Here is a 12,951-nt window from a genome sequence, read left to right as displayed (position 1 = left end):
TAATAGTTGGCCTCTACTTATAAAGGCGACTAAATTTGTTATAAAAAATCAGTCTGAAATGTTAAAGTTGAATTAAAGGCTATGAAATCATGCGTTCTAAAAAGAGGGTATGAAGTAAATAATTTCTCCTTTCGTGATAAGCAAAGCTAACTTTTCCCTATAATAACAATAACAGCAATAACAGTGTTGTAAATCGTATGTTAGCATACTTCTTCCCCGTGTGTGCAAGTAATTTTTCAATCAAATATGTCGACATGCTAGATAAATATGTGACATGCAAGAAAATAACTTTAACGTGTAACATACTGTAATTCTAGTAGGCACCTTCGATAGCCAAGTGTCCGATTCGTTTTTCGTTAGCCAAGGGGAGATGAGAAAAACGAACCAGACACTTGGCTAGCGAATATGATTGCATTGTGACATAAATAGGTTGCAAGTGAACACATTCAACTTAACTTTTAACTTTATAAAGTTCATGTCAACATAGGTAAGTTGCATGCCAACATCAATAAATTGTATGTTTAGCATATTTTTCTCGCTTATTAACATAACGATTTTGCATGTAAACATAAATAATTCGTATGTCGACATAAATAAGACACATTTAGCATTTTGGAATTAAGATTTCGGCGATATTTACTTTATGTTACATATCTAATTGCAAGGTTTTTTTTAACCTGTAAGCGTATATATGTTGCATGTTGACATGGTAAGAACAAGGGTAGGAATATGCCCAAATAGAACAGTATCAAAACCATGATATCGATATCTACATTGATATTCGATCAAAATAGGATCTCTCATGATTTGCGATGGTTTATGATTTTTATCCAACGATCGCAAGTTTTTCTTGTTTTCTTTCCCCGAGCCTTTTATACGATATAAAAATAATTAATGGTTTTGGAAAATTAGTAAGCTTTTTTGATAAATTTAACCTCTTCGTGGTTTATAAAGCGTTAACTCCCCTCTGAAATGAGATACTCTCATCATGTCTATAAAAAAGGATGTCAACGAGTACTCGAGTACTCGACTATTGCTCGGTCTCGCCTTTCATCGTCTAAAATTTTCTTAGTCGATTACTCGTTATAAAGTGAAAAAAATTCATTTTTTTTTCTTAACGCAGCAGTTTTCGGGCTTCGAAGAAAAAAATGTTTTTTTAGGCCTTTTTGATCATGTTACATTGTACACCCTGTTCCATCGAAAGATGGTCCCTGGTATATTTTAAGCGGCTTAAAATTGATTTCTTTTGAATTTGTAGATCAAATCATTGTTTTGATAGAAGTACATGTACATGTGTACTTTTGCAAACATGTACTTGAATAGACCAATTTGTGGTTCTTCTAATCAGTTATATTTGTGGGATTACAATACGATGTTTATATTAATAAAAAAATTAATCGAAATCCTCTCAAGGCGTTTGTTTTTATAATCATTAATTTGAATTGTTGATTTGGCGCGGCACGGGACAATGGCTTAATATGAAACAGGTCACATATGATATAGAGCTCAATTATGTGTAAGAGTTGCACGAAAAAGGAAATGCTAAGATATCAGCTAATGGATATTTAGGTAAAATACCAGTCCTCATAATTTATTTGAAATCAAATACATCTAGTGCGTATTTCATAAGTTTTTAAATGTTTATGGTTTAGGATACGGTGTATGTGAAAGTAGAATTAATTGATTTGAAAAGGACACACAGTTTCAAATTTGAAATACATCATCGAATACTCGACTATCGCTCTACTTAAGGCTCCGATTAATCCACTAAGCCAATCGAGTAAAATTGACATCCCTACCTGAGTATAAAACCATGTATTGACCTCATCAAAAGGCTATTATTGTATAATATTCAATTGCAGGTGACCTAAGAGTCAATATAACATTTGATTTTCTCTACATTGGACAAAAAATGATAATTATTACTGAATTTTTCCCCTATCAATACGATATTCAACCCGCCTCATATCGGTGAATACATGTAGTTAAATCATCGTATTGACCTAACCTAAAAACAGCAATAATTGAATATTATTACACCTATTCTTGGTTCTAGACAACACGTGTCATGGCAATACATATCCCACTCCCTCGATTTTTCATTCCATGCTTATGCAAAATCCTGTGGATGAACATACGATGTAATTTAATGATTACTCTATTAAAAATGTTTTAAATCCTTTTTATATCCGAAAACTTTCGTAGAAAGAAACTTGTAAACATTTACTACACTATAATTGCTTTACTAGACTTCAAAAACGATAAGAAACCGATTTATTCTATACAATAACCACCTGTCGTTCGGTAATTGTCATGAACGTTCGGGAAATATACAGATTGATTCCCTTTATGAAGACGTTTTAAAAATACACTTGTTAATGAAATAAATACGTTTGTAAGCGCTTTGATTTGTTTAAAAATGTTATATTAATAACATAAATTGGAATGTTTTTCTCGGACAACAATACCTGAATATTTGCCCTGAGGTGACTAGAAAGCCCTGAAGTGCTATGTCGCCCTCTGTCTTCTGTATCGGGCGACATAACTTTTCATGCTTTTCCTGTCACCTCAGGGTATATATTCAGGTATGTCGACCTCGAAACCATGTACATTATGTATAATAATGAACAAGTATCAGCATATAATGAAAAAGTATCAGCATATAATGAAAAAGTGTCAGTATGTAATGAAAAAGTGTCAGCATATAATGAAAAAGTATCAGCATATAATGAAAAAGTGTCAGTATGTAATGAAAAAGTATCAGCATATATTGAGCAAGTACGTTTATCAGCATGCATGAACAAGTATCGACATGTGAAATGAAATGTTCATCAGAAAAATACAGAAGTATCAGTGAAATATGACCTTTCATAGTTTTACATGATATCGAATCTTCACCTCACAGGGTTTTCTAACAGAAATCGGGCTATGGCCTGTCCTGTGATATTTTTGCGGCACATTTCAAGATTTTTAATAAAAATATACATACCTATTTCAAACCCACATCTCTCCCAAAATTGTAACATTCGTTTACTTTTGCTGTTCTCTGTATTTTTCCATTAGAAACTTTTTAAAAGATGCATATTTTTGTCTGATTGAATTGAGAGAAAACACAATTCGAGGCAAATAAGTCTTTAAACTAATTAAATAAATAGATGGAAATATTTATTTCAACTTTTCTACATAATAACAAAACTATTAAAGTTTTAACGCATCGAAACACTTTTAAAAAGTGTTACTTTATGAGGACCAAATTGACAATTTACACAACTTTGACCTATTTCTACGATGATATAATTGAAATGAAGAGATATGAGGTTACAACAATGTTGAAAATAAAAAAACAACCAGAAACATAAAAAGTCAATAGCGGATGTGACATCAGTCCACTCAATGTCGTCATCCGTATGAATTTCCTGTTCTTCGATCTCATTTTTTTCAATCGCACGTACTTGTACTTTCTTTGAAAGACAACAGCCTGATTTACAGCGCAGACATCTATCAAGCTTCACCATTTTTCTGAAGATTTGAGACATATCAGCGGTAGTTTTTCTGTGATGCAGACGAAGTTGTATGGCTGAGATGACCAGTACTAGTGTACCTACACCCATCTGAAGAACAAGACAGAAGCTTAATGTGGAGGTACTCTCTGAGTTTACCGGTAATTCGGCGCTGATTATGGACAGGAAAACCGCAAACGATAGAAATACGGTAATGGAGTATCCCATCTTCTCTCCAGCATCCACAGGTATCAGGAAAACTAACAAGCTGAGCAGACTAAGGCAAAGGACAGGCAGAATTATATTCATGACAAAATACTTTGGCTTTCTTTGCAGTTCAATTTTGAAGATGATTTCTGATTCATGTTTATCTTTGTTAACAATTGATTCAGGACATCAATTATAAAAGATAAAAAGATAAAAACTGATGTGTATTTTGACGGCTTTGTCCTGATCAGTGACAGGTCTGGTCCTCTTGTCATAGCCTTGGAGTAGTGTCGAGATCAAATTGTTCACCTGTGCGGGAGTACTGCCATCGACTCCAGAGAGAAGAAATGCGAATGAAAAGTACAACAGAAGCAAAAACCTGTTCATCTTCGTTTTAGTTCTTTCAATGAAATGTAGTTGATCATAGTCTTTGTAGAACAATCAACGTAATCGATGGAAATGCATACTGAAGGAAAGTGTAATTACTAATCAGTATTTTAATTATAATTAATCCATAACTCATTAGAGGTTAAAAGGATTAACCATCAATTGAGAAAGTAAAGATCTAAGCGGATTTGCATTTATTAAAATAATAAATGCTCTAATATTTGGCCTCTACTTATTAAGGCGACTATATTTAGAAGAAGAAAAAAATATCTGTCTGAAATGTTAAAGTTGAATTGAAGGTTATAAAATCACGCTTTCTAAAAAGATGGATATGAAGTAAATAATTTCTCCTTTCGTTATAAGCAATGCTAACTTTTCCCTACAAACAATAACAGCGTTGTAAATCGTATGTTGTCATCCTTCTTCCCCGTGTGTGCAAGTAATTTTTCAATCAAATATGTCGACATGCTAGATCAATATGTGACATGCAAGATAATAACTTTAACGTATAACATACTGTAATACTAGTAGGCATCTTCGATAGCCAAGTGTCCGATTCGTTTTTCGTTAGCCAAGGGGAGATGAGAAAAACGAACCAGACACTTGGCTAGCGAATATGATTGCATTGTGACATAAATAGGTTGCAAGTGAACACATTCATCTTAACTTTTAACTTTATAAAGTTCATGTCAACATAGGTAAGTTGCATGCCAACATCAATAAATTGTATGTTTGGCATATCTTTCTCGCATATTAGCATAACGGTTTTGCATGTAAACATAAATAATTCGTATGTCGACATAAATAAGTCACATTTAGCATTTTGGAATTAAGATTTCGGCGATATTTACTTTATTTTACAAATCTGATGGCAAGTTTTTTTTTACCTGTAAGCGTAGGTACATGTATGTTGCATGTTGACATGGTAAGTCGTGTCAACACATTCATCTTTCATGCCACCATATTCAATAGAAAAAAAACCAGAGACCTCGAACAAGGGTAAGAATATGCCCAAATAGAACAGTATCAAAACCATGATATCGATATCTACATTGATATTCGATCAAAATAGGATCTCTCATGATTTGCGATGGTTTATGGTTTTTATCCAACGATTGCGAGTTCCGTTTTCTATCCCCGAGCCTTTTATACGATATAAAAATAATTAATGGTTTTGGACGGTTTAATAGGCGTTTTTGATAAATTTAACCTCTTCGTGGTTTATAAAGCGTTAACTCCCCTCTGAAATGAGATGCTCTCATCATGTCTTTAAAAAAGGGATGTCAACGAGTACTCGACTATCGCTCGGTCACGCCGATCATCGACTTAAATTTTCTTAGTCGATTACTCGTTGTAAAGTGAAAAAAAACAATTTTTTTCTTAACGCAGCAGTTTTGGGGATTCGAAGAAAAAATTGGTTTTTTTAGGCCGTTTTGATCATGTTACATTGTACACCGTGTTCCATCGAAAGGGTGTCCCTGGTATATTTTAAGTGGCTTAAAATTGATTCCTTTTGAATTTGTAGATTAAATCATTGTTTTGAATAGAAATACATGTACATGTGTACTTTTGCAAACATGTACTTGAATAGACCAATTTGTGGTTCTTCTAATCAGTTATATTTGTGGGATTACAATAAGATGTTTATATTAATAAAAAAAATTAATCGTAATCCTCTCAAGGCGTTTGTTTTTATAATCATTAATTTAAATTGTTGATTTGGCGCGACACGGGACAATGACTTAATATGAAACAGGTCACATATGATATAGAGCTCAATTATGTGTAAGAGTCGCACGAAAAAGGAAATGCTAAGATATCAGCTAATGAATATTTAGATAAAATACCAGTACTCATAATTTATTTGAAACCAAATACATCTAGTGCGTATTTCATAAGTTTTTAAATGTTTATGGATTAGGATACGGTGTACTGGCACTGTACCAGTTATCGGCTAAAATTTAGCGTTTCCTTATTTCTTGATATTTTTGGATAAAACTTGACATACATTAAACGGTGAACTCCTTATTTATCAATCTGTTGGATTATATCATTATTTATAACCCAAAACATCTTGTTTTGTGCTTTTTAGAACGCCCCGAATTTGCCGAGTTGTTACAATTTACTGTACCAGTTATCGGCTTCTTTGATAATAACAAAGCAGAATCCCTGCACATGTTGATTTTATTCTCTACTAAATGTAATATGATTTATCTCCCTTGTGGGGTCAGACTAAAGTCGCCGGGGCAATGATAGATTGTAAACAAAACTCATAAAATTATTCATTTATTATCATTCCGCAACACACAAAATCGTACACTATTCAATACATAATTGTGCAATCAAGCATTAAACTGCGCTATGAATAACTCGGAAATTAGTGAATTCCTTTTGTTTATATATGTTATATGTATTGATATTATATGTTTAATTAAAGAAGGGATATAATAACGTATCACAATGAGGTAGTGTTCTATTTTTAACTTATTACGTCACTTCCCCTACTGATGAAAGTGCAAAAGATGTAAATCAGCGGTAAACAATGATCGTTTCTCATATATAGACCATATTCAAGAAAGTTTTCAAGCAAACTTACTTTTCTTTATTTCGAAACAGACGACTGAATTAAAAAATCTTTGGTTGTCGCGTGCTATAAACCCGAACTCTCAGTTTAGCCGATAACTGGTACAGTACCAGTATGTGAAAGTAGAATTAATTGATTTGAAAAGGACACACAGTTTCAAATTTGAAATACAGCATCGAGTACTCGACTATCGCTCGACTTAAGGCTCCGATTAATCGACTAAGCCAATCGAGTAAAATTGACATCCCTACTTGGGTATAAAACCATGTATTGGCCTCATCAAAAGGCTATAATTGTATAATATTCACTTGCAGGTGACCTAAGAGTCAATATAACATTTGATTTTCTCTACATTGGACAAAAAATGATAATTATTATTACTGAATATTTTCCCCTATCAATACGATATTCAAGCCGCCTCCGAATCGGTGAATGCATGTAGCTAAATCATCGTATTGACCTAACCTAAAAACAGCAATAATTGAATATTATTACACCTATTCTCTATAACGCAACATCTGATTGGTTCAAGAAAACACGTGTCATGGCAATACATATCCCACTCCCTCGAATTTTCATTCCATGCTTATGCAAAATCCTGTGGATGAACATACGATGTAATTTTATGATTAACTCTATTAAAAATATTTTAAATCCTTTTTATATCAGAAAACTGTCGTAGAAAGAAACTGGTAAACATTAACTACACTATTGCTTTACTAGACTTCAAAAACGATAAGAAACCGATGTATTCTATACAACTATCACCTGTCGTTCGGTAATTATCATGAACGTTCGGGAAATATAAAAATTGATTCCCCCAGAAAAATCAAATTTATGAAGAAATTTTAGAAATACATTTGTTAATGAAATAAATACGTTCGTAAGCGCTATGATTTGTTTAAAAATGTTATATTAATAACATACGAGTAAAGTAAAGTATCAGCATATATTGAGCAAGTACGTTTATTAGCATGCATGAACAAGTATCGACATGTGAAATGAAATGTTCATCAGAAAAATACAGGTGTATCAGTGAAATATGACCTTTCATAGATTTACATGATATCGAATCTTCACCTCACAGGGTTTTCTAACAGAAATCGGGCTATGGCCTGTCCTGTGATATTTTTGCGGCACATTTCAATATTTTTAATAAAAATATACATACCTGTGAAAACAGTGCAATATGAATTGATGAAAAGGAAAATATCCAAGATAATTTCATTCACACATTATCATTTTTCAGTCGAAAATTATCATTTTTCACTCGAAAAATTCACAGGAACAAAAACAGATTTCTTATGGAGATTTATAATGGAAAATGTTGACATCTTTTCTCCATTCGGAAATCACTCGGAATACCTCGCCAAATCTGTCAATGTTATCATCCGGGTCTGTTGCAATACAAAATTCCTGTAGACATCACATTTTTAGACGTGTAAACTAGAGATGGCGTTTCAAAGGAGAACTCTTAGAAATTTTTAATACTTTTTATTTAATATAAGTATTTAAGGAAAATATGAATCGATGATATCTTGGGACATAGTATATAATAGCGTGAGGTGCAGGAAAAATGGTTACATAGAGTGGTTTGATTGAGTTGACTTCGTTGCATGTCATTTCTCCAAGGTGGTATGGGACATATGTCAATATTGATGGGGAATAAAGTACATTATAATTAAAATACTTTTACAGGTTTAGAATTTTTTAATTTTACAATATTAAGCCAAAAAAATGTTTCCAAAAATGTTGGAAACTTAGGGTATAAATTTTTAAAACACAAGCGGAATTCGAACTCATGACTAACAGATTAGAAGCGAACCATCTAACCCTTGCGCTACTCTGTTGGTGTTCTATTTCAGGAGAGAAACTGTTTATAAAATTACACTTGGTTTTATTGTTATTTCGATAAACAGTACGTCACAGTATGGAAGTGTCCCATACGACCTTAATCACCAAACACATGGAATTATTACATTTTCCAAAGTTCTTGTAGCTGGGTTGTCAAATAGTTCCTGAAATATACAGAAACAAAAATAATGTTACACTAACATTTAGCATCAAAAATACCCAGAAACAAAAAAAGTCAATCGATGACGTGACGTCGCTCCACTCGATATCAGAGTTAGATCCCTTCGAATTCTTTTCTGCTTGTAAGTCCAACTCCTCTACCAAAGTGCTAGCAACCTTTTCAGAGGATCGACAGGATGTGACACATCTCAATCGTCGATCCGCTTTGACAATACCCACAAAAATGAGTGACATCTGATTGGTGGTTTTCCTGTGATGTAATCGAAGCTCCATGGCGGAGATCACGAGAACCAGCGCCCCTGACATCATCTGTACAACAAGGTACACACTGAGTACGGACGTGCTCTCTGAGTTCTTTGGTAGATCAGCGCTGATCATCGTCAGGAACACTGCAAAGGACAGAAACACTGTGACGGCGTACGACATCTTCTCTCCTGCCTCCGTGGGAACTACGAAGACCAGCTGACTCAAGAATCCCAAGCAGACGATAGGAACGATTATATTGATGACGTAATATCGAGGCTTCCGTTGCAAAGTGATGCTGAAGGTTATTTGGGATTCAAACGATTCCGTCTTAACTTCGGAATCTGTGTCGACTATTGTCCAAATGGCGTTCTCCTCGTACTCATATTCGTTGACTCCGTTGCTAGACTTCGTAATGACGACTTCAGAGGCCGTGTAACACCAAACGATAAAGGATATATCACATGTCTGCTCGTCGAACGGAAAGTAGGTGATGTCAATCGCGCATCGTGTTTGAAATACTTCATACGGGTACCAAAACACGTCACCAGTATAGTTTATAGTTAGGTAATAATGGTCGCCTCCTAACTCTTTGAACTTGGTGAAACCATTCTTTAGAACCAAGTCTGGTCTCCAAATGTCTTTCTGTGAAGATATTGATAAAATGTAAGTGTATTAACAGTTCGAATTGTAATGTTTCGCATCATTCAGGAAATCCTGAAGTAGTTTTATATTTCTGACAATGTTATAATCGAGAATATAAAAAAAATTACGATACACAAAATTGTCAAAGAGTTCTTTATTGATGTGCAAAAGTATTTTGTTTATTCATTAGACGATAAGTACATATATACACATGTATGCAGCACAATCGGTAACTTAAAAATGACTAGTGTACATACCTGTGGGAGATTCAGTAGATCTATACCGCTGTGACTGTTGGGGTCCCACTGCAGGAGAGCGTCGTTCCACTTCAAGTCCAGGAACCCCGTGGTCACCAGTTTCTCGTTGACTTCGTCCACCTCGTTAACGCTGAACAGATACAGGCTGACGTCCATAACCACTGGGTCCATCTGGTTCTGCACGGGGCGGACTCTGGGGTTGTAGTTAGTGAACAGGTCGCTCAGTAACATGTTCACGTCGTCCGGGGTCTGGCTGTCCACCAATACCCCAGGGCCTCCACAAAACGCGAGGATCAGCCACAAGTATCCTAGATATAGCTGGCTCCCTCTCGACATTTTGGCTTGGTATCGTTTATAAAAAATATTTGCGTCGGTAGAAATGATTAAAGTTATGCGTTTGGTCCCGGTGATACTATAGTCAACCTTTCAACATCCCTTTCCGTATGTCGTCCATTATTGGTAAATTTGTATCATGTTATTGAAGAGCTGTGATGACTTACTGAAGAAGCATTCTATCCATGGGTATTTTTCATTTTCTACTTAAAAACTTAGTTGGATTACCAGGCAATACAGCCGAACTGAAGTACGGAATTAGATATAGAATAAAGAATGTTTTCATTCCTCTTTCTTTAAATCTGTAATCTTTGTGTACTGTTAGCAGTAGGATCCATTAAATTTAGTGTATTAAATGACAATTCTTTTGAATTGCCTGTCATTAGACACTGGATGATATAAGCCGATCAAGTTGATATTAAAAAGCGATTGGCCGTTAAATGTCCAGAATAGACAATTCAGATTCATCTTGTAAAAGGAAGTCACTCTTTTTCTAATATATGCATTGATATATCAATTCTGCTGGCGAAATTATTAAATAGATATTAAAACATCGTAATAATCGTGTCCAATGACTGTAAAATTTCTATCTTGGTCTAATGTTCTTGATGTCTTCCCTTAAACTCTAAAATTACCTACTGGTTTATATATATATATGCATTCCACTGGTCCAATTTGTTACCTCTGATACTATAGAGACGTATGTGGCAACGCACTTTGAAAAAATTACGCACTTTGAAAAAAAGTTTCAAAGTGCGTTAAATTTTGGAAAAAAATTAACGCACTTTGAAAAAAAGTTTCAAAGTGCGTTATATTATGGTCTAAACCAACGCACTTTGAAATATTTTTTCAAAGCGCGTTATGAGTGTAGACCAATATTTTTATTTACATCATGACACTTGACGCACTTTTGAAAACAAATTCTTAATTTTTATAAACATTTAGAAGTTAATTTTATTTATATATGAAATATAAAATGATATTTCATTTTTGATGAAGCGACACGGCGATCCATTCTTTCAGCAAGAGAGATAATAGCGTCAGATGGTACTTACGAGGACGTTTCTCATGCGCTGATCCATACTGGATGAGCTTCCTACATAGAACATTAATCCTACCACTGGATTCAGTTCCTCCCAGTGGCCTGATGAATCGTGTTTGCCAATTTATTAGAGATCAGATACAAATGTATGGATTTATGGAACAATTCTTTAAAGGGGATAGTTGCACCTGCATCGGCCATTGAAAAGAAAAACAAAAAGATTCAATAGGGCACATATATATTTCATATTTCTTCCCCTTACCAACTTCGCAGGTTACAAAGCGATTTTTTTCTTAAACAAACTAAGAATGTCTTAATACACGTTAAAACGTTGTTCAAACCCAGTTTATTATGTATATGGTCGCTAGCTTTTGAATTTAATTCAGTTGTTATTTAAATTTCAGTTCTTATGTGAAGTTTAATCATCAAATTATGAAAACAAAATTATAAAATGGATCATTAAAAGAATTTATTCATTTTTTGAGATCTTATTTTAACATTCTTTATACTGAATGTTCCTTTCAGCCAAATGCGTTTTTAAACATATCAAATATTTAACACTCATTTGTTTGACGGATACTTCTGTTGAAATAGCCCTTCAATTTAAAAAGAAAAATATGAACTCGTCCTAAGAATCGCATAGAAAGGGATTTTGAAATATGGATCTATAAAATGTTAATGAGCAGAGCTATTTGTTTCTTTAAAAAAATGTATTCTTTATACACAAATGTCTTATTGACATTTATGTCTTTGTTGAAATCTAAAGTAATTAATTTGATTTGGAATTACTGCATTAAAAAAATCACATTATATTCACAGTAGGTAAATGGCAAACATCCATTCCTTTAGCCAGAAAGTATTAACTCATAAATGAAAAAATAAACTCTCGTCAGTACTTTCAGTACTTTGATTTTAAAATGATTATGTAGTTCCATTACTATTTACGCGAGACAATTAATTATTTGCATACAGTTTAAGTAATAATACAACATTTTTCAAATTATATAGACAAATATCAATATATGGATGTATTTATGTATGACTTTGACGTTATAATGGAATTAATTTTTCAACCAATTTTATCCGAAAATTCAAGAAATCGACATTTTTTTCCAAAGTGCATTGATATTGTCGATATTTACGCACTTTGAAAAAATATTATTTTTTCAAATTTAACGCACTTTGAAAAAAATATTCAAAAGGCGTAATTTTTCAAAGTGCGTTGTAACAGACCTAGTATAGTGGCACTTGGCGATTCGTGTTAGTCCTTGCATGGCAGGGTCTGAACCCTTTCACTACCAAATTTTGAATATTCAAAATTATTAACTAATTTAAATGTACATTTAATACATATATAGTAAACATACCGAACTTATATATAGGCCTTGAACTTCCCTTTTCCTCCCGAAAAACAAATTATCCCTCGGGCACCCCCCCCCCCCATGTTTTTTTCTGGCTCCACACATGGACACGTTGACGACATACAGCTTCTGAAAAGTCGAGCAAGATCCAGTAGTTAATTGAATGCATAACAGCTAGGTCTCCATTGTTAATAATAGTTCACTGTCTAGCTAGAAAGCTTTTTTTAACGTTAGGGCAAGTTGGAATTCACGTGATTTTTGTTTGCAACATGATATTTAGACAACTGTGCAATTAGTAGATTGAATGGTAGATGCATGAAATGTGTTGAGCAAATAACACAGAAAATTGTAGAAAATG

At 33.7% G+C, this 12,951-nt stretch overlaps 1 protein-coding gene and 1 pseudogene across 1 annotated transcript; both read right to left on the bottom strand.

Moving 5' to 3' along the window:
* Positions 1-3,036: 3,036 nt before the first annotated feature.
* On the bottom strand, positions 3,037-4,106 carry LOC128182209 (acetylcholine receptor subunit alpha-1-B-like; annotated as a pseudogene).
* Positions 4,107-7,629: 3,523 nt separating this feature from the next.
* On the bottom strand, positions 7,630-10,427 carry LOC128181152 (neuronal acetylcholine receptor subunit alpha-3-like). Its single transcript, XM_052849444.1, has 2 exons — positions 9,858-10,427; positions 7,630-9,600 (listed from the first exon to the last, which is right to left on the bottom strand). Exons 1-2 carry the CDS (start codon positions 10,191-10,193, stop codon positions 8,686-8,688), a joined length of 1,251 nt encoding a protein of 416 aa, XP_052705404.1. The 5' UTR covers positions 10,194-10,427; the 3' UTR covers positions 7,630-8,685.
* Positions 10,428-12,951: the final 2,524 nt, after the last annotated feature.

Source organism: Crassostrea angulata, chromosome 4 (genome assembly GCF_025612915.1).
Source record: "Crassostrea angulata isolate pt1a10 chromosome 4, ASM2561291v2, whole genome shotgun sequence".
Classification (NCBI taxonomy): domain Eukaryota; kingdom Metazoa; phylum Mollusca; class Bivalvia; order Ostreida; family Ostreidae; genus Magallana; species Magallana angulata.
Note: the sequence above shows the minus strand (reverse complement) of the source record. Positions and strands in the feature narration are given on the sequence as shown.

Excerpts from the sequence above, each read along its gene's own strand:
- LOC128181152 (XM_052849444.1), bottom strand. The coding sequence starts at position 10,193 with ATGTCGAGAGGGAGCCAGCTATATCTAGGATACTTGTGGCTGATCCTC. Across the intron at positions 9,601-9,857 it reads ATCTACTGAATCTCCCACAG|AAAGACATTTGGAGACCAGA; the intron begins GTATGTACACTA and ends ATATCTTCACAG.